This window comes from Rhipicephalus microplus, chromosome 6 (genome assembly GCF_043290135.1).
Source record: "Rhipicephalus microplus isolate Deutch F79 chromosome 6, USDA_Rmic, whole genome shotgun sequence".
Taxonomy (NCBI): Eukaryota; Metazoa; Arthropoda; class Arachnida; order Ixodida; family Ixodidae; genus Rhipicephalus; species Rhipicephalus microplus.
This window is the reverse complement of record NC_134705.1, coordinates 21,714,190-21,737,431: the sequence shown is the minus strand read 5'-3', so window position 1 is coordinate 21,737,431 and position 23,242 is coordinate 21,714,190. Positions and strand designations below refer to the sequence as shown.

Here is a 23,242-nt window from a genome sequence, read left to right as displayed (position 1 = left end):
CATCCTCCACGTTTTTGTCTTTGGGATTGGCATATCTTCGCTGGGTATTCTTTCTCACCACATAAATCGCAGTGAGTCTCGGTCATTTTCGTAAATTTATATGCAAAAATGCCTTTTCCAAGTCGGCTGACATTGCGATCTTGTGATGCCGAGAGTTCATCAGCAAACATGTGATGTCAGGATTTGGGTGTGGCCCATTTTCCAAGTTGTCATTCAAGGAGTCGCCTGGATTCTGGTTTGACGATGCGTCAAAGATGATCCGTATCTTTGTCATCGTTCGGTCTTTCTTAATTACCGCTTGATGCGGCAAGTAGTATACAAACTTGTTCTGTGTATCTGATCCGGCATCTTCTTCGATGTTTTCTGCTATTTCTTGCTCGAAGTACTGTCGGATGGATTTGTCGTAGGCTAGGAGGTCATCTTTATTCTTGTATAATTTCTTTCACCAGGATAAGCCTCTTCTCTGCAATGGTGTTGTTTGTCACCCAATGTTACATTTTCCTTCCATAGTAGCCGCACTTGGTATCTTCCTGCTTTGAACTCCATTGTTTGTTGTACGTACTCTAGCACACGGTCATCTCTCATCTTTGTTGCTGGTTTTTTCTTGATTCTCATGTTTTCCAAGTCCCAGAATTGCTGCAGTTCGTCGACAGTCGTGTCCGACTTGGCACTGACATTGAGTACCATAACAGTCGATGATTTCACTGGCACACAATGAAGTCCTACAGGACCTTGGACCCCAACACCATTTCTATTGCCGTTGCTTTTGGATGAATCTCGCACGTGCGACCAGTGACTACGGTCCAGTAATAATCTGCTACAATTATTATCAAAGTTCCCATATTTTTTCTTTCTTTGTCCGTCTTCTCACTGTGATTAGCCAAACGAATTCCCATCAATCTTGCTCTTTCGTGTATTGTCAATGGTGGCGATGGTAGCACGTCACAGGATATAACTTCTATTTCCAGCGCCTCAATCGTGACTTGCTCCGATGTGGGGTCTTTCCTTACGCTGACCTCGACGACTTTCATGTCTAGTTCCATCTCTCCTCCTCCAAATGATCCTACGGTAATCCTTTCAGATCTTTTTACCTTGCACGCTAGTTTTCTTGACAGTCTTTTGAGGATGAATGTCCTCTGGCTCCCCTTGTCGAGCAGAATTCGTGCGTAGCACCCGCTGTCTTCTCCCTCCGTCCTCGGAAAGGCTGTCTGCAGTAGTATGCAATTATGTTCACCAGACTGCTGCGCGTGCACGTTGCAGGACTTGCTAGTGTCTAACCGGTCAGGTTGCGTGCTTTTACGTACTTGCTCAACATCATCAACACTTTGCTGCTGTGCCGACTTTCCTGCAGGTATACGTGGTCGACACATGAATGACGCGTGCCTTCCCTTGCATGTTTTGCAGTGTACGTTAGCGCGGCATATCTTCGCCGTGTGGTGAGGTCTGGTGCATCTGAAGCACCTTCGCTCCCGTTACAAGGCTTCTTTCTTCTGTTTGCATAGTAATGCTTCTTCTGCAATCTTCCATGTAATATCCAGTCATCTCACAGAAGATGCGTTTTTCCATCAAAGTGCTTTGAAGCATAGATTTTCTAGTCCGCCTCATACTGTGCGGTGACTGGGTCACGTCGTATTTTTCCTCTCGAGTTTCTCCTCTGCTGCGTATATATATCTTTAAAAACTCCTCAATTTATTTCAAACTGCTCGTGCTGTTTCTTGACGTTGAGTCCGTTTCTGTAGTTACTGGTCTTTTGGCACCTTTCTCTATCTTCTTCATTTTCATCTCAATCCTCATATCCACCAGTAGCGCAGATTTTACAACAGTAGCTATCACCGTGGCGTAACTACCCATTTGCACTCCTAACGACTGCAATGCTCGTGTGTTCACCTGCAACTTTTGGAAGAGCTTCCTCAACCCATCTACATCTTTAGGACTCTTCACTGCTTCCACGTTTGCTAGCTTTTTATGTAGGTCTCTCTTAAATTATCTTGTCGTCCGAAGGTTTCTTTCAGAAGAGCGACCGCATGCTCGTAATTCTGATCAGAAAACTGCAAACGTTCTATTAGAGACGCTGCCCCCTGCTCAGAGACGCCAGAAGGTAATTAAATTTTTTTTTTATTCGGCATGTTCAATCTGGTATGCACCGATGTCTCGAACTGATGCCAAAACCTTGGCCATGCTGTTTTTTTTTTCCATCACACTTGATCATCTAAAGACGTGGCAACTTAAGAAGCTCTTGCGTCTCCGAGATTCGATAAGTACCTTGCACTTGTTTCGTGACTATTCTCGTAGTCAGTTGCGTTGCTTGTTATAACTCGCGTAATTGCTCCTCTATTTTTGTCGTTGTGGCGACGATCTTCATCTCATATTGCAAAACTCTTTCAAACTCTGCCTCCGCGTCTTCTTTTCAATGAGTGGTTTAATCTGTTCATTAACTTGTCTTGGCGTCAGTGACACACTCTTCATCTGGTTTAGAAGTGTCATAAGTTGCGCATGATCGGCGTCTTTTTTTGTATTCTTATTAATTTCGCTTTTAAGCATTGCCGCATTTGCTCGAAACGTCTTCTGCTTCTTTGATAGGGCCTCTTTATTCATGCTTAAAATGTGTTGAGAGAGCTCTTGCCTGTGTATGTGTGTCGCCAACAGTCGTCGGTGATGGTCCTTCCCTCGACAGTTCGTCTTTGAGCCAGACACCGCTGCTTCATTCTTCGACCCGTTGTTGCGAATGGGGTCTGTCTTTTGCGTCTGTCCTCAGATATCCTGGTCTTGGCACCATGTTACAGAAGGACTAGAGAGACCGCAGAACTGATACGACTTGGGTTTATTGTTGACAGAACGATACTGAAAAAATATATAGAGCGTGCCCCTGCTCAATTCTTCTTCCTCGTCTCCAAGCTCCATCTTCAATCTGTTTACTACATACGCTGTTCCACTTTGATAGCTTGTGGTCGTGTTGGTGTGTAACATATACGTGATATGAAAAGACACCCTCATTGCGCTTTGATCGAGACAACTGCAACTCACAACGGTTCCCCGATATGCTGACTGACAAGCACATGTTGAATCATGCTTTTTTCTTTCGCCGTTTTTTTAAAAGTGGTTTACATTTTGGTAAGTTCACGAAATTATTCAAAGCAGTGTGACAAAGATCATACGTGACGACCGAGAGCGTATCCAGGCTCTGGCGCCAGTTCGTGCCTGATAAGAACACTCAGATCGTAGACGTCATCGCTACTAGCGCATCGTCACTCAGGACGGTATGCGTGGAATGTATCACACCAAACACAAAGCACTAGTGTCGATGTCACATGGCGCTCCACTTTTATTAAACTCTTGTACGCTGTTTGCCATAGAAATAAAATAACTTCCACGTGCCGGATTCAATTCAAGTTTGGCTGAGATGACCCACACACATCCAGAAATCATGGGAAGGGCACATTTTGATTCTAAAATTTGATGTCAGTGCTCCTTTAAGGTACTTAGTGCACGCTCAGTTGAATATGCTGGACAAAATTGAAGTCGTTGATGAGACAAAAGGGTTAAATTTGTCAAATAAGGCAATATTCGAATGTGAAATAGTTTTTCAATTATATTACCAAAAAAAAGAGGATAGGAAACGAATAGACCTATAATTACGAACAGAAGTCTTATCGCCCATCTTAAAAATGGGAACTATTTTACCAACCTTAAGACAGCTCGGAAACACACCCACAAAAAACAGCCTATTAATAATAAGTGCCAAAGGTTGGATTACGATGCTTGAAACTAGTTTTACTTTAAAAAGATCAATATGGTCGAGTGCTTCCGCCAACAGTTCAAAGCAGCCATCGTGTGCCACCCAGAGTCAACCTGGCTCAAAGCCATCCCAGCCATCATCCCAGTTCTTTGCGCCACCTTCAAGCCGAACAGTTAGGCTACACCCACAAAACTCGTCTACGAAAAACCGTTCCGCCTTCCAGGCGAATTTCTTGCTGTACTATCATTGAATACCGCGATGTCAGACCCCTCCAATATCATCGCCCGGCTCCAACGCACCATCGTCGCGCTCCACTTGTGACCTGCAGCTCACCACTGTAAGCCTTCAGCTTTCGTCTTCAAGAAGCTAGCAATGCGCACACACCCTTTTCGCCGTGAGGACACCGTCCCCAGGTTCTTCCAGACACCCTAGAATGACTCTACCTGGTTGTCCATTGTGGCATCACCCTGCAGGAATGTCATTCGTGTTTTGATTGACTCGCTAAACCAGACAACATTAGTGTACCCACAGACGGCCATTTACAACCCTTGACATCGCAACCTCCTACTGTCACTACACATTGTAGACGTTGCGTGCAACCCATTTACTTCTACAGTCTATGATGGCTCTTCACTCAGCTGGGGGAGGGAGTTGATATGGCAACACAATTTGCGCATAATTCGGCACAGCCTACACCTCGCTATCATTAAGCCCGGCGTGACGACAGGACTGCAGGCTGCACTGCAATCGGATAAGCATCAGCGCCACTGCATCGTCATCCGAGGCCCGTGTCACTGGCGTCGGCTGCAAAAACAGCCAACCAAGTTCGGAAGCACATCACTTTGCTATGGTACCTCCGATGAGCGTAGCGTCCGAATGCTCACCCTATGCTGCTGCAATAGTTGAACACTTGTTACACTTTTATGTTGGAATCCATCCTTATATCAATACGGCATCCCACAAGGCTATTGTAATATGCGCAGTGTTCAACCTCGACAAAAGAGCGACATGAAAAGGCAATATACCTATGAGAGACACAAAGTTGAAACTTCCTGAAAAGTATATTCAACAAGGTTCATGCTTGTTTACATGACAAAAGTTCAAGGGTTTTCGAAGACCGCATTGCATGTTACAAACCAAACTGACACATCTTCCGAGAAGAATTGGAAGCTTGAAATATTTACATTCATTGAAAAAGGGCAACATTGCTAGATAGAGCATCAAAAACAAGGCTACGACAACATTTTGTTTTTAGGCATCTTTAAATCATTGTGTTGCATAGATAATCACTTACAGTCCTCCCTGCCTTCCCTTTTCTCTCTCTCTTCTTTTTCAATATAACACAAGATGCAAACACAAGATAAGCAAAATTTAGAAACAGTTTATTATACCACTCCTGAATTTTTATGTCCACTATCTCCAGCTGCTTGGTGTTAATTGACAGTTTTCCTAAGGCTGTTAAACTAGCTCCCCCCTGCATACGTGTCTTAAGTGGCTCATAATTTATTAACAGCAAATTGTAGTTTTATTTATTTTTTTAAGCATTTCAAACTTCCTCCTCAGTGCAACATTTCTCATCCTCCTGCCTTTTGCGAGTTTCCGAATATGTCTGCTGCGGTGGAGTAGTTGTCACTGTGCTCAGCTGTACAGCTGACTGCGGCGGTCGCTTTCCGATACAGGTCTGTGCAGTGAGTCATTCTGTGCATGTTACACAACACCACATGGAGCCTTCCACTAAGGTGTCCCTCAGAATTATACCTCGGTTTTCAGACAAAGAATTTTATAATTAAAATGCTCCGTATTTCTTCCTCGCAGAAGCTATTAATGTTCGCAATTTAATTATGATAAGCACAATACATATTCCAACTGCTACATTTACAGCATCACATATAATAGACTGAATTCTAAGACAATCTTCATTGAAAAAATAAAAAAAGGAAATTGAAGGATTTCGAAAGACTTGTGAAAATTCTGGCACTTTCAAGGCCCTCAAAACAAACTTTTCAAACACAAGGGTTTTCAAAGAACTGCATGAGCCCTGTTTAACACTGTGGTGCTATTTATTGGTATAGCTTGCCTTCAATGATTTATTGTACTGCCTCACACAAACGTTAAGGCAAGGTACAGCACAGACATACCTGTTGCTTCCCCGCACAGGTGTTTGCAAAGGCCTATGAGCTTTTTGCTATGGTCTTGAAGGAGCTTGACATTTCCTGGAATATTAAGAAAAGATATACAATAAAGCATCGTTAATTCAAACTCAGTAAAATTGAATGCATATCATGTGTACGAACATGGAAGGTGAACAAAAACAAAAAAAAACCCAAAACCTAAAAATATTCTGCACTTGTGGTGACACTGCATGTGTTACTTTCAGGTTTTTGAGGGCTTTGTTTTTGCTTTTGTTAACTTGTCAAGTTGATGTATAGGCGGGCGGTTCAATCTGTTGATGCGTAATTTACATGTGTCTGCCTTTACTCGTTTTATTAGCCACTGCAACCACCACACACACATGCACGCACAAATATATATATATATATATATATATATATATATATATATGAGGGGAAAAACTGTATACTTAAGGGCTCATTTTTCTCTGTTTTTTTGACACAATCATAATGAAATCTAATAGATGCCAAGGAAAGTATAAGGGAGGTTATTAGACCAAATTGTAAGGTAAATGTGAAGAAAGAAAAGTGGGTGAAAAGATAACTTTTCAGATAACGTGGGCAGGAACCAAACCAGCAACCTTCGAATAACGCGTTCGATACTCTACCACTGAGCTACCACACCGGCTATCCTCCCAGACACGCTATTGGGTATATACGAGAATTTAATCGTGGGAGTGTCAGTCAGCGCCATCTGTAGCCATGGCGGCGAGTGTGGCACACTCTTTATGCGCCTGTGTGGCATCATGTAGCATGTGAATTTATTACGTACTGGCAGCTTACCAATAGTCCCTCGTATACAACCTAAGGCACGATGTCTGCCAGTACGAGACCATCGTTAATGAATAGGAAAAGAAGTGTATACTTAAGGGCTCGTTCTTACGTGTTTTTTGACACAATCTTAATGAAATCTAACAGACAATAATGCCAAGGAGAGTATAGGGGAGGTTATTAGACCGAAGTGTAAGGTAAATGTGAAGAAAAGTGGATGAAAAGATAACGATAACTTTCCGTGGGCAGGAACCACAGAACTATATATATATATATATATATATATATATATATATATATATATATATATATATATATATATATATATATATATATATATATATATAGTGGGAGTAATAATTCAATGGACCAGTTAGTCTTCGTGAAGGTATGTGATATGGCACAACAGTAACATAATATACATGCTACATTGCAACATCTGCGGACAAGAATATATCGGCCAAACAGACACGCCATTTCGGCTGCGGTTCAATAATCACCGGTACCACGCCACTTCACTGCCGAAGCTACCTTTATCTAGACATCTGCGCCTGCCAAACCACTGTTTTGAAAATATCAGCGTAACTCTTTTGCAGTCCGGTTTCTCAAACAGGCGCGAACGCGAACAGCTTGAGGCACATTTTATTTTCAAATTTCGAACATTAGTAGCCGGCATCAACGAAGACCCCGGAAAACTCAACTGCCTCCGAGAAGTAAGCCAGGAGGAAATTGCTGACAAAGATTGATAGCTGGAGACCATGCTTTTTTCTGACTGACTCGTACGTGTACACTGTCCTTTCTTGTTTTTTTTTTTTCCACATGCACATACAAAGTGTTTACGTTCGCCTTCCACTTGATGACCATTGAAGGGAAACGGACAAAGATTAAAGGTAAAGAGCCGACCGACCCATTAAGGGGAAACCCTTTTTTTACGCACGCCGTCACGAACCCTCCCGCCACCGCGGCGACAATCTTGGGTGGCCCGACACACGTCGAGAACTGAACAGCACGTGATAAGAACCGTATGTGGACGTACACGGACAGTTGCTTTCGTTCTCAGTGTTGACAGTGGTTCTTCCTCTTTTTTACTTTCTTTCTTTTCTTTCTTTTTTCTTTTTTTTCGTCTTTTTTCTTCCCCTTTTTTGTTTTTTTTCTTTTCTTTTTTTAGTTCCCTCCTCACTCTCGCAAACATCTTTCAAGGCGAGAGGAACGCGGCAGCAACGAAGTTTGCAACGAAGTTTGGAAGTTCTTGTCAGTATAACTCATCCTCTGATGAAGGGAGGACCCCTCCCGAAACTGTTGGGAAATAAATATATTTATCCTTGTTGACAACGCTCCCGTTGTGTCATATCTTATATATATATATACACAGTCGAGCCTGCTTATAATGAACCTGAGCGTGATGCGGCATCCGTTTGCTCTATCTCGAAGTTCGTAGTAAATAAAACACAGCTTTTAAAAAAAGTTGCAGCTGAAAACAAACTTTTTTTGCCCCAAAAAGTACGTGATGCACATATGTTCTGTATTCGTATTGGTTCTGCGACGCCACCAGAGATGGCGCTGTGATCTATGTACCTGTTTGTCGTGTATATAAATCCACCGTACAATAAACACCGGCAGTCGTCGGTAGCCCATGGCGGCAGTCATGTGTACGAGTTCCTCTCTTCCGTGATAGCAGCCCACCACGCCGCAATACCACATTGGCGACGAGGATGGCCACGGGTATATCTCCCCCACCGCCGTTCCTCAAGACTCCGGGCACGCCAGCGATTCCTTGGCACCGCTGGTTCCGGTTGTTCCAGAACTTCGTGCTCGCGTCTGGCGCCGACGAGTGGCTAGCAACTCGCCGTCGCGCGCTCCTGCTTCACTGCCTGGGCCCCGAGGGCCAACGGATTTTCGACGCCTTGCCGGCACCGCCCCCACCCCAGCCGCCACTTTCAACTGAAGCCACGGTCAGCGAATCGACGGAAAAACAGACGTCCGCGCACACCGCTGCCGCAAGCCCTCCGAACCCATACGATGTTGCCCTCGACACACTGGCACACTACTTCACCGCCACCGTCAACGTCTCAGTGGATTGTCATCATTTTCATGAACGTCGACAGCTTTTCGGTGAGTCGGTTGCCGAATTTGCTTTGGCGCTCCGGGAACTGGCAGCCCGTGTAATTTCGCCGCTACCGTGGATGGTAACTTGTGCGAACAGTTCGTTGCCGGAGTAACTTGCCCGCAACTCAGAGAACGACTGCTCCTCGAAGGCGACGCATTGACATTCGACCGAGCGGTAGATATTGCCAAACTTCGCGAACAAACTCGCCAAGAAGCTGAAGCCTTCGCGAACCCGATTCACCGCATTATGCAGCGCCAACGCGGACGCAACCCGGCTAGGCATGATAGCCCCCGATTTCGCTTCAACGGGTCCCGCGCCCCCTAGTCAGCATCGTCGTAGCTTGTCGCGCACTCACCAAAACTACAAGCCCAAGCCGGAAACTGCCGCTGCCGACCCCCTGCACGCCGTATCTCGTGATAACTGCGATAACTGCGGCGCAACAGGATGCGAACGGTCGCGCTATCCCGCCCGCGGCCGCACCTGTTATGGTTGCGGACGCCGCGGACACTTCCAGAGCGTTTGTCGAAGCTCGCGTCGCGGCCAACCACGAATGCCTGCACCAGTCCGCGAACTCCTCTGCGACGATGACGCTGAGAGCGGTCACAGTATTTTGACCATCTGCACAAACAAACGCAAAGGCCTGTATGTTGACGTCGACGTGTCGGTGATTAACCCGAAGCCACTCACGCGCAAAGTCTCGTTTCTCATCGACACAGACTTTGCAGTGTCAATAATTGGGGAAGGTCACTTTCGAAACCTTTTTTAGCATAAAGTACAACTCAGGGCCCCCAGCATTACTCTGTTTGACTTTTCACGCCAGAAGATCCCTGTGCTTGGCCTGTTTGAAGCAACGCTGTCGTACAAGGCACAAACAGCCGGCGTACCGCTTTACGTAACGCGCAGTGGGACCTCCCTTTAGGGATTAGATGCTGTGCAAGCCCTGAATTTTCAAATTTCAGGGAAGGAGCTACGTTGCCTGCACACGGTCGTTCAGCAAACGTCCGCCTCCGCAACCTCAATGTTGCCTGCAACGAGCTCAGACGCACAAGGGCACATTCCACCGCAAGGCGCTATCGTAGAGCAACCGCAGAGTGAGCCAAAGTTTGGCATGCCTGCATTGCTGTGGGCCAGGTTATCTCACCTGTTTACCCCAGGTTTGGGCCTTGTCAGATGTTTTCAGCACAAGATGAAGATGAAACAGGCAGTCTCCCCAGTCGCCCAAAAGTTGAGGCGCCTCCCATTCTCAGTACGCCAACCAGTAAGCGACCAACTACAGACCCTGCTCTCTGCCGACATCATCGAAAGGATCGATGCCTCCGAATGGGTTTCTCCCATCCTCGCAGTCCAGAAGGAAGATGGAAGCATCCGTCTTTGTGTTGAACCAAGGGAGCCAAACAAAGCCATTGTGGTCGACAACTTCCCGCTGCCTCATACTGAGGAACTGCTGCATGCCTTAAATGGAGCCCGCCACTTCTCAAAGCTAGACCTCGCCTCTGCGTACCACCAAGTCCTGCTGCACCCGGACAGCAGGGATCTCACAGCGTTTGTTACGCACGAGGGTCTTTTTCGGTTTAAAAGGGTCTGCTTTGGATTGGCGTCGGCCCCAGCAGCCTTTCAGCAGCTCATGACAAGAATCCTGCAAGGCTGTCATGGTGTTCTTTGTTACATAGACGACATCATCGTCTTCGGGAATACTGAGAAAGAACATGCGAAGAACCTGGAAGAAGTTCTGCATCGCATTGCGAAAGCAGGTCTGAAACTTAACGAAAAATGTGTTTTCAATGCAACAGAACTCTCTTTCCTTGGACATCGTGACAGTGCGGAAGGCATAGCACCCCTTCAAGCCAAAGTCGATGCAATCGTCCAAGCCCCCACACCAGCAGAACCCGGCACACTTCGTTCATTCTTAGGACTTGTCGAATACTACGCAAAGTTCATTCCTAGGCTAGCCGAGGAAGTTGAGCCTATGCGTCGACTGCTGCGCAAAGACATACCTTTTGAGTGGGACACAGCCGCCCAAGCAAGTTTTGAGAGAGTGAAGACTCTTCTGGCCTCCCACAAGGTGTTGCACATGTTTGACCCAGCTCTTCCAGTGACTGTCGCAACTGATGCTTCTGCATACGGGCTAGGTGCCGTTTTGCAGCAAGTGGACGGTCAGAAAACCCTGACCATTGCGTTTGCTTCGCGCACTCTAACCAATGCAGAAAGGAAGTACTCCACCAGCGAGCGTGAAGCATTGGCTTGCGTGTGGGCATGCGAAAAGTGGCATGTTTATTTGTGGGGACGGCCTTTCACTCTTCAGACGGATCACCAGGCATTGGTAGCGTTGCTGTCTAACAAGGGAACAGGGCGACGGCCCTTTCGCATGGCAAGGTGGGCTGAGCGACTTCTACGCTACAACTACACCGTCGAATACCGCGAGGGCTCGGAGAACAAGGTAGCAGACGCGCTGTCACGTCTTCCAGCGGAAGGTAAGCCGGAATGCACACCTCAACCTAAAGACGACTCTATGGAAGTTGTGTTCCTAGTCGAGCCGCTGTGCATCGCTAAGGACCAGTTCGAGCAGTCCACCAGTGACGACGCCACTCTGGCAAAAGTCAAGGAATACGTTACTTCGTCATCACCTCCGCACAAGCTCGTCCCAAGCCATCTGCTGCCGTACTTCATGCTACGCAACGAGTTGTCAGTGGTAAACAACTTACTTCTTCGTGGGGAGTGACTTGTAGTTCCACAGTCCCTTGTGCATCAGGTAATCTCCACAGCGCATGAAGCTCATCCCGGCATTGTCAGGACGAAAGCGCGACTTCGAGAACGGTTTTGATGGCCGGGTATGGACCGGCAAACAGAAGTCGCAATACAAAACTGCAGCGTCTGTCAGAAGGCCGACAAGAGTGCGAAAACGGCACCTGCTCCACTGCAACCTGTTCCGTTTCCAGAGCGCCCTTGGCAAAAAGTCGCCATAGACATTGTTGGCCCTCTGGAAAGAGCTCCTCAAGATTGTAGGTTCGCCATTACACTGGTTTATTATTTTTCTAAGTGGTCCGAAGTACAATTCTCCAACGAGGTATCTACAAGAACGATCACCAACTTCTTGCTGTCAATTTTTTCTCGAGAAGGATACCCTGACGAGATAGTCACTGACAACGGGCCCCAATTTTCTTCACGAGAATTTTCGCAATTCTTGGATGAGCATGGTATCCGACTGACACATTCTTCGGTGTATTACCCTCAAGCCAACGGACTTGACGAAAGATTTAATCGTGTTTTTAAGGACTCTGTACAGGTTGCTGCGTTAGAACATGGCCCTCTTCGACAAGCGGCACTGGAGTACTTGGGTGTTTACCGGTGCACACCTCACGCAACCACAGGAGTAGCACCAGCCTTGCTCCTACATGGACGACTGCCCCGAACACGACTGGACATCATTGGGCTCCCATCCCCATCATTCTTCACAGACCCTGCCAAAGAACTTGGCCAGCTTCGGAAGAGAGTCGCACAGAAGCAAAAATACAGCAAGATGTACACAGACTTCCGCCGTGCAGCCAAGAAACCAAACATAGCAGTTAGAGACATGGTCCGTGTGAAGAAGCCGGCAGCCTCTTTTAAAGGAGACCTCTCGTTCAGTCGTTCTCGGAAAGTGGTGGAACAACGAGGGCCAGCCTCTTTCTGCCTAGCCGATGGGCGAACATGGAACTCCTCCAAGTTGAGCAAGGTTCCTGCACAGGCCGCCCAGCCTCACCCAGTCATCCAAACGCCAGATGTTCACGCTCACCCAGCACAGCCTTCAAGCCCGTCACCTGTGCCTTGTGACAGTGGGCAATCAGCAGTGCCACTCGGTACCCCCCTCAGTGCAGTGCTTAGTGTTCTGTGCAGCCCTTGTGTAACATCGCAAGAGACACAACAGGCTGTCTCTTCTCCACCCTATCCACAACCGCCTTCTCGTCGGGAGCTACCCGCGAGGACAAGACGACCGCCTCGAAGATTTATGGATTACGTTTAGAGTGGATCCAGTGACAAAAACGCGTGTGCTTGCTGCAATTGAGTGTATATTTTGGTGTAAAGTTTTTGGCATTTTGAGTGTACAGTTGTGTAAATATTCCATGCTTATTGTATATAGATGAAATGCCTCTCCACTAACACGTACTAACAATTACTAATCAACTAAAAAAAAGTAAGAGAAGGAATATGTTGTGTATTCGTATTCGTTCTGCGAGGCCACCAGAGATGGCGCTGTGATCTATGTACCTGTTTGTCGTGTATATAAGTCCACCGTACAATAAACACCGGCAGTCGTCGGTAGCCCATGGCGGCAGTCATGTGTACGAGTTCCTCTCTTTCGTGATAGCGGCCCACCACGCCGCAATACCACAACATACTTCGAGGAGAAGCGATAAGGGCGGTCTTGAGTTCATTTAAAACGGCAGGGTGCTTGTTCGCCAAAGCCCGTGGCATAAGCTGCATGAGGCACTGGTTCCAAAGTTTCATCGTTCTCATAATCTGACTCCTCCAAATCGCTCTCGTCAGGTACTTCAGTCACAATGCCCCAATCTGTGCACAGTTATGCAGTGTCAGCATCATCATCGGCTGTAATTAAACCATTGCAACAAATGTTCCACCCGCTCTCCCAGGTAGGAGTCGATGACGCGCTGCCTCAAATCGTTGCCGCAGTTCGGAAGCTTCATGCACGGCGTTGGGCCCGACGTCGACAAAGTTGGCCTCACGAAAACAGTTTTGCGCGCATGTAGTCCTCACCGCCGCCCACGAAACATTCACCATCTCCACAGCTGAATATCGGACACCTGAAGCAGCAAGTTGGTTGCCAGGTGGTCAACAGCTATGAGCAAGCACTCCACAACGCGGCACCTAACGCGCAGATTACGCTCAAGCCAAGCGTAATCTTTTGACGTTTTGTTGAGCGGCAGGAAAAAGCATGTTAATCCTCCTATCGGCCATAATGACCACGCACGCACACCAAGAGCGAGCAAACACGCGACACACATGCCAGAACGCGTAGAACAGCTCTGGGCCCGTTTCTAGTCAGAAAACAAAACTAATTCAAGCCAGCGTGGCGGGCATCGCGAAGCGGTGGAGATCGGCGAAGGGGTTGTGATCAAGAGAGGAGAGCAGACTTGCGAGAGAAGGGCAAGGAGTTGCGATAAAGAGAGGGGAGAATGCGGCGGGAGGGCGACCTTGAAAACCAAAACACACAGGAAGGAGGCAGGTTGGATAGCTTGCTTGAAAGGTCCGCGAAACTCGCACGTAGAAAACTTGAAAAGAGTGCCTACGCGCAGAAGTCAAAATATGGCCGCCTGGATCGGTGCGCGCAGCGGTGTTTGAAGAATTGGCGGCCGTGGTCAAAAAATGGTTTTGTTGCGCCGGAGGGTTTGCGTGGCCTCACAAACTTCGATATTTCGCGAATAATTCCGCGGAAATTAAGAGCCGTTTTCGCGCTTACGCACGCGCGTGGAAGGCATGCTGAGTCGAGTGCGAAGTGAGCGAGAACAAATCTTAAACACGAAACGAATCGCAAATTATCAGAGTCAGTGGGGTAGCGTACGCGCGTGCACTAGACGCAGACTATTGGATACAGTCGGCGGCCGACGATGTTGGCAAATGGTCTGGTCACTCCAGGCCGGCGACGCCAACGACACTACCAGCGATCAAAAACAGGGTAGATCGCCGACCGGTCTTCGAAAGATCGGTGGCAGTATGAAAACACGGGCCTCGACTGGCGATGCGGAGTGCTCAGAGTAGCGTGCGACAAAGGAAGGAGGGGTGCGTAACAAAAAGCAGTCGGGGCAAGAAGGAAGGGAACAACTTTCCTTCCTCCATGGGCTGGGGAGAGCGGCAACTAAAGGGTCGCGGAGGCAGGGTCGGCGTTTGACAATAAGAATGTATAGGCACCTTGCCGATCTCTGATCGGTGGTCGTTTCCAGAGAAGTCGGCAAACCGCGGACTCCGTTCGCTGTAACCGATTAGCGGCGCTCGGAGACGTTCGTTCTAAGTGCGATTTTGTGCCATTGAACCGATGTATATTTTCACCGTCACACAGATATTGTTTGTTTTAAGCGAAAGTTCATTTTAAGTGGGGCTGTTATATGTGGGCTCGACTGCATATATTGTTAGAAGACTACATCACGCTGAAGAAGCAAGATTGTTGCCGATTTCCTTATGTAAGATGTCATCCGACATCATGGGGCTCCATGCCAACTCCTCACAGATTGTGGTCGCTATTTTCCCTCCCGAGTTATTGACGACCTGCTTCGCTCTTGCGAAACCAAACATAAATTTACGACAGCCTATCATACACAAACTAATGGGCTTACCGAACAATTCAACCGGACTTTAACTGATATGCTCTCCAAGTACGTCTCCTCTGACCACCTAGACTGGGACGTTGCATTGTCCTTTGTTACATTTGCATGCAATTCCTCACGCCACGATACCACTAGGTTTTCACCATTCTACCTCTTATTTGGCCACGACCCAACTCTACCTTTCGACACCATATTGATACAAGTCATCATTAACAAGATGGAGCTATGCAGCGGCCGACGCTTGATTTCTTCCACGATGGCACAAGAGCATTCGGCTCCAGCTCCCGCAGCGGTCACCGCAACGACAACCGTTATTCTGCCCCAGCTGAAAGACCCTGGCATGTTCTGCGGGACCGAAAATGTCGACATTGAAGAATGATTGCCGCTGTAGGAGCGAACAAGCAGGAATTATTGCTGGGACGAAACGCTCATGCTGGCGAACAACCTGAAGGGGACAGCCAAAGTTTGGTTTGAGAACCACGAAGCGGAAATTGGCAGCTGGGATGCGTGCAAAGAAAAGATGCGTGCACTTTTCGGCAAATCGACTGGCAGGAAGAAAGCGGCCAAGAAGGAGCTGGCATCTCGCGCTCAAACGTCATCGGAGTCGTACCTGTCTTACATACAGGACATGCTCGCCCTTTGCCGCAAAGCAGATGACGGCATGGAAGAGTCCGAGAAGGTAGCGCACATATTAAAAGGCATTGCCGAACCCGCGTTCAATTCGCTAATTTGCAAGGACTGTGACACAGTAGATGCGATTTTCCGAGAGTGCCAGCGTTTTGAGGCCACGAAAAGCCAATGTATTTCCCATTAGTTCGCTCGACTTCCCAACACTGCAGCGACATGGTCGTGCGAAGACATGCCTGTACCGCAGGCACCCCTGACTGCAGAGCACGTCACGAAGATCGTTTGTTGAGAACTTGAAGCTATGTTTCCTGCTTCAACTTTCTCTCGTGCCTGCGAGTCCAGCTCCTAAATGGTGCCTTTAGTGCATGCCATCGTTCGCCAAGAGCTTTCGAACGTTGGCCTGGAATCTGTGTGCACCGCCGCCCTCTCCCAACCAACTGATTGTCGTCCACCAGTTTCCTACGCCCAAGGCCAGAGGCTCCCAGTGCGCTCTTGCAATTCCACTGAGTGGAGGAGTGCTGATGGCCCATTTGCTTTAACTGCCATCGTGTTGGTCACGTGGCCCACTGCCACGTGTCGGTCACGTGGCTGACGGTTCGTCGCTAGTGCGTTGTCGATCAGCATCCCCTCCCAGCTACCAGTCCCGCTCAGCGCTGTCTCGTCGCCCATGGTCGGGCTCATACCAATTTCGCCATCCTCCTTCATCGACTTTACATCTGGCTCGGGAAAACTAGACGATGCAGCTACCAGAGGTGATGCTGCATCGACGATTCGCTAGCCAAATCATCTGACTATGCCGACACGACGCAACCTCATAGACGTTAAAGTAGATGATGCACTTGTTGCCCTTGTAGACACAGGGTTTCACATTTCGGTGATAAACTCGGAGCTTCGCCGCCGCCTTAAAAAGGTTTTAACACCGCCCACAGTGCCGCTCATCAAAGTCCCCGACAGTGGAACTTTTCCTGTGCTTGGGATGCGCTCAGCACGGGTTAGTGCTGCTGCCCGCTCCACAACTGTGCTTTTTGCCGTGCTCGAGAAGTGCTCTCATGAACTCATCCTGGGCATGGACTTTCTTTCCGCGCACTTTGCCTTAATTGACTGTGGAATGGGCTTGCTTCAGCTTGACGTACCTTATTGCTATGACAGTCCAACTACACCTCAACCATGTTTGTGTTCTGTCGAGTACGTCCGCCTAGAGCCCCAAGCCGTTACCTATGTAACCATGAGGTCTTTTCCTCCGGTACCCGACGGAGATTATGTGCTGGCACCGATTTTGGACGTGTTATTAGACAGAAAAGTTGCCCTTCCTCATACTCTGTTGACGATTACGAATAATGTGATGTCGCTACCGATACTGAACTTCAGCTGGTGCGCTCAAGTTCTTTCAGATGACATGACTCTAGCCAACGTCTGTTCCATCAGTGAACATTCTGTTTCTGTATTCATTGCAGAAGCTCCTTTGCCCGCTACTGCATCCTCTTCACAGAGCTCCACTGATGCCGACTTTGACAAGATGATCGCGCCAGACCTCGTTCCAGCACAAGCAGCCGATCTCCAGCATATCTTGGCATCCTTCAGGGACATCTTCGACTTTGGCGATAGCCCTTTAGGTCAGACGTCACTTGTTACTCACAGGATCAACACTGGAGACGCCAGCCCGATCCGACAACATTCTTATCGCGTGTCATATGCAGAGCGAAAAGTCATCCAACGTGAAGTTGATAAAATGCTCACAAAAGACGTCAATGAACCATCTTGTAGTCCATGGGCCTCACCAGTCGTTCTAGTAAAAAAGAAGGATGCCAGCTGGCACTTCTGCGTCGACTACCGTCACTTAAACAAGGTCACGTGCAAGTACGTCTACCCACCACGAATTGATGATGCCCTCGACTGCCTGCACGGGTCTGCCTACTTCTCCTCTATCGACCTGCGTTCAGAATACTGGCAGATTTCCATCGACGAATTAGACTGTGAAAAGACTGCATTTGTTACACCGGATGAACTTTTCCTGTTTAAGGTAATGCCCTTTGGCTTATGCAATGCCCCGCTACATTTGAGAGAATGTAGCGGGGCATTGCGAGAACTCCCTGCTACGGGCTTGCAAATGGTCAACGTGCCTCTGTTATCTTGATGATGTCATTGTATTCTCGCCGTCATTCGAAAGTCACCTTAGCCGTCTGTCAGCTGTTTTGGAAGTTTTCAGAAGCGCAGGCCTACAGCTCAACTTGTCCAAATGCCGTTTCGACCGCCAAACAATCACTGTGCTAGGCCATCTTGTCAGTGCTAAAGGTGTGCAACCTGATCACAACGAAATTCGCGTCGTCAAAGATTTCCGTGCACCAAATTCCACATAAGATGGACGGAGCTTTATCGGCCTCTATTCTTATTTCCGGCGTTTCATCCACAACTTCGCCGACATTGCACATCCTTTGACACAGCTACTGGAGAAGGAGACGCCGTTTTTTTTGGGGTCTCCAGAAAGCCAATTCGCTTCGCTGACTTACTGCGTTGCTCACTTCCCCGCCCATCTTAGGTCGTTTCGATCCTTCAGCGTCCACTGAAGTTCGCACCGACGTCAGCAGACATGGTATTGGTGATGACCTCGCCCAGCGGCAACAGGGTCAAAATCGTGTAATCGCCTACTCAAGTCGCCTCCTCTCCCCATTCGAATGCAAGTTTTCCATCACTGAGCGCGAGTGCCTCGCTCTTGTATGGGCAATTGGAAAATTGCGGCCATACTTGTTCGGCCGCCACTTTTCGGTCATCACGAATAACCACGCCCTGTGCTGGTTGTCCTCCTTCAACGATCCTTCTGTACGCCTGGGTCATTTGCCTTTAAAGCTACAGAAATACAGCTTTGACGTGAGCTACAGGTCTGGCCGAATGCATCAGGATGTCGACTGTCTATCACGCCATCCCGTCATATCTCGCCATATTTTCGAAAGGTGTCGATTCCCTGACTGAATACGCTTGTGACACTATCACCAGAGCTCGCAAAGCACCATATCTTGCTCTGAAGCCCTCGTAGCATCGCAAGAGCAACAGAAGCAATGTTACGACACACATAATCGTGACGTCTCCTTTGGGCCGGTTCCCTTGCGTTGTTGTGGACCCTGACTCGGCATGTTGGTCTCTCTGAGAAGCTGCTTTCCTGTTACTCAGGACCCTACTGCGTCTTGCGCCAGGTGATCGACCTTACCTACGAGATAGCCCCGCTGAAGTCGTCATCTCCCTGCGCTCCATTGTCTACAGACATTGTTCATCTCTCTCGACTTAAGCTCTATCACTCCGCAACACCATAGAAAGCTCAGAGATGGTGCTTCTGCACCCGGGGGTCATGTTACAAGACTACATCATGGCGAAGAAACAAGACAGACAGCGAGAAAGACGACGTGATTCTGGAATGTGGGGCACGTTCCGCTTGCTATCTCAGCTTAGGCTTGGCATTGTAAAAATATATCTCAACTGTCACTTCGTTTCTCTGTGTGCCCTCCCGTAACAAAAGATACATACATATATAAGTCTCAACCTAAGTCTCAACCGTCTCAACCTATTTCACAAAATCTTTTACACGAATCCAACACTTAAAAATGATCTTTTCCTTCCCCCAGATTATGTATCACCACGGTTAGACCATCATCTTAAAGTTAAAGTTCCCATATGCCGCACTAACACTTGCCATGCTTCTTTTTTGCCTCAAACAAGCAGTGACTGGAACCACCTTCCTGCCTCCATTGCTGCAATCGAAGAATCTGCCGCCTTCAAAATTGCAGTTATTGATATATTGTTGTCAGACCACTCCTCTCTGTAATGCCCTCGGGCCCTGAGAGTATGAAAATAAATAAAATAAATAAATATATATATATATATATATATATATATATATATATATATATATATATATATATATACTATGATATCTAGGTTTTAACGTTCTAAAACTAGCATATGATTATGAGAGACGTCATAGTGGAGGGCTCCGGAAATATATATATATCTCTCATTCTTTCATTTCACAATAAAGGTCAGTTGAAAGTTAGCGCTTGCCTGCATTGCTTCTTTTCCTGTCCCTTGTGCAGCTGCCACGCTATTGCGTTTAGTCCCTCGCCGTAGAAATTGGCCCAGAATGATCACCTTAACTATTCATTACTTTTATCTGTGTAAAACAAGTGTAGTGATTGATTTCCATATTTGCTTCATTTCAATACTGCTGTATGGGTGGCATGCTCCAGCCAGGCAATGTTAGCCTTTATCCATGTCCCTTTGGACAATTTCAATATTGTGATAAAAAACTAAGAATGAATACTTCATGTTTTCATCGCATTAACTCTGATATATAAGTGAACATGCTTAGGAGCACAAATAACTTCGTATAGTTTGACACTAAGGCTCACTACCCGCGAGAACGAAAGTCACTGCTTTTTTTTTCTAGGGTATCACTGGCTGATCCATAAATTCTGTTCGCTATTAGAGCATGAACCGTATTTACAAAGTTACTTGCCCCAAACGTGTAGTATCGTCCACCTTGCGAGAATAGATCCAAAGAGGCTTCTCTAGAATCTATTTGCACAGTGTAACACATTTTTTTTCCCTAGCGCCAGCCAGAAAATTCCAACTCTGCTTCATTTGAATAATTCTATTTTCCCCCCTCGAGTTTGAAATACCGACTTTTTACTGTATTAGGATATATATCTCTCAAGTTTTTATGTGCACTTTGATGAGCAATTTTTATGAGGACATTTTGATGCACGCTTATTATTTATTTTTTATTCAATTATATAGACCCTCTCATCTGGATTTTGTCGCCGGTGACGCCGTCACTCAACGAATAAGTATACGTATCTATATATATGAAAATGCAAGAAAGAAAAATAATCCAGAAAAAGACTCTAGCACGCGGTTCTGAACGTCGAACCTCTGAAATGTGAGTACGCGGCGTTAGCCTTTGAGCGTTAACCACCAAGCAGCGATACCGCTGAAAAGCTTTGTAAGGCAACTGTAAAAGTTCATAGTGGCATGCAGATTCCTTATTTCACTTTTGCTGTACTCGGTTTACACCTAAAAAATCGCAGAATAGCTACAAAGTGAATGATGATGAGTGTGGCCAAGCGTCCGTCAGTCTGTTCGTGCTTCCATAAGTCCGCCTTTTCTTGCTTCTGTCCATCCGCCCGTGTGTCCATCCATCTGTCCATGCATCCATCCGTTCGTTCATGCATCTGCCCATGCGTGCGTCCGTCCATGCGTCTACCCGTGCGTCCGACGGTCTTTGCGTCTGTCTACTGTCTGTCCATCTGTTCATGCATTTGTTTTAATGTCTGTCTGTCTGTCCGCCCGTGCGTCCATCTGTTCATTTAGTGAACGCTTCAAGTACTGTCACCTCGCATCTTTTCATCATATATTCGTCATATACGAGTACCGCCATCCAGTGGACATTCTAAGAACTAAATGAGAGATGGCTACCTACTACTAGCATGACGACTACTACTACTACAAATATCAGGAACTCACTATCCACAGCTTAAAGAGCTTCACCTCTAAAAGACTGTCAGCAATGCTCCGCACCTTCAGTGTTCCAGAACTCTCACGACATGAGTGTCTTTAAGAACGATTGATTGATTGATATGTAGGGTTCAACGTCCCAAAACCACCATATGATTATGAGAGACGCCGTAGTGGAGGGCTCCGGAAATTTCGACCTGTCTTTAAGAACGGTAAAAGCCACTGAAATTAAAGACACACGTGCACACACACGCACACACACACACGCGCACACACACACGCACGCACGCACGCACACACACGCACACACACACACACAGTGCTACTTTCAACAACTTTATTTTGAGATTCCAAGGCTACTTATAGGGCAACAATATGAGCACATATGCTGCACAGAGAAGAAGATTATTATGAGGCACCATAATGAACACCCAGATGATGATGAAATAAACATTTATTTTTCGAAACATTTTCCAGAGTTTGTGAGCTCGGGGTCACCCTAGGTGGATGGGTCCCTTTTACCAAGAATCTTCTGGCTGCAACCGCCTCCCGGGCCCTGGCGACAAGTGCTCGTTGGTCGTCTAGGTCGCGTGCAGCAATCTTGGCCTCTCACGTCTCGGCTAAGGGGTCGATACGTGCAGTCGTTGCAGGCTTGGTATTGGCATCTTCGTGGCGCCACGGGTACTCGAGTAGTAGGTGGGCCATTGTGTCTGGCACGTCACATATTGGGCAGTTGTAGGCGTATAGCATTGGGTAGACTCTATGCAGTAGGGTGCTGTGTGTATAGGTGTTAGCTTGAAGTCTCCGAAATGCTGTGGCCTCTCCTTTAGTCAGCTTGGGGTGAGGTGGCGAATACACCCTGCGTGCTAGACGATAGTGTTGTACGATGGCGTTGTATGTCGGTGGTACAGTATCCACTTCGTTTGCAGCGCTCGCTAACCGTGGGTCAAGCGAGGCGCTGAGGAAGGCCCGGTTTACGTGACCGCAGGCCGTGGCATGAGCCGATTCATTTCCTTCGAGCCCCTCGTGCACCGGCACCCATACCACGCAGGTGTAAGGAAGCGGAGTTCGGCTCTTTCTCAGAATTTTAGGAGCTTTGGCGGAGATTTGGCCTTGCGTGTATTTGCGGGCAGCGGATTGGGAATCTGTGAAAACTACCACCGTGTCTTTACCAGTCATAGTGGCAAGGGCGATCGCTGCTTTCTCGGCATACTTGGAGCTCCACACCAGGAGGGTGGTGGATGCCAGCTCTTGTCCTTCTGCGTCGGCCACACTTAAAGCGTAGGCATTTTTGTCCGGGTATATAGGCGCGTCGACGCAACGAGCGTCTGGATCGTGCTGGTGTCTTCTGCGAATGGTGTCAACTCGAGCGATTCGTCTTTCCCGATGGTACTCGAGATGCATGTTACGCGAAACTTGGGCGAAGCTGAATGATTCTCACGGATATGGCGGCATCTTCTCTTGGTGGTCTGCCTCGCAGATGAAGCTCTCGCTGTAGCCCAAGCGCTCAAAGACCGATCTGCTCGTCGACGTAAGCTTAAGTCTCTCGAGTTGGCTGGTCCGTAGGGATTCTACCAGCTCTTGCCAAGTGTTGTGTATACCCATTCTTAGGAGTCTGGTGGTTGAGGCCATTGGAGGTAGCCCTATGGTGAGCTTGGTAGCTTTCCGGATGGGCACATTCAGCTTGTCGACTTCAGATGTTTTGAGAGCGAGGTACGGGGTTTCATAGGTGATTCGGCTAGTTAGAAGAGCCTGCACAACTTTAAGGGTATCATTTGGTCACCAAGAAAATCAAATTCTTTCCTTGTCAGCGCCATAGAGGGCATGCTAATACACTTTTCACTTATCTTTTCAACCTTTCCAGCTTCTATGATTTCACATGTAAGCTGATTTCTATTTCTTGCCAAATTTCTACACTTGTCCAGCAACCACACTTCTTACAATGCACTGCTAACAAACCAGCTGCCACGTTTCTAAATTTGTCATGGTGCTCACGTCATTCATTAAGGCA

At 47.5% G+C, this 23,242-nt stretch overlaps 1 protein-coding gene across 2 annotated transcripts in view; it reads right to left on the bottom strand.

The window, feature by feature from the left end:
• LOC119167709 (tRNA:m(4)X modification enzyme TRM13 homolog) overlaps positions 1-23,242 on the bottom strand; it is a 423,312-nt gene that overhangs the window by 189,302 nt on the left and 210,768 nt on the right. For both annotated transcript variants that reach the window (XM_037419234.2, XM_037419235.2), the window contains exon 9: positions 5,875-5,949. In XM_037419234.2, coding sequence (XP_037275131.2) covers positions 5,875-5,949 — 75 coding nt within the window. The remainder of the gene's footprint in view (positions 1-5,874; positions 5,950-23,242) is intronic.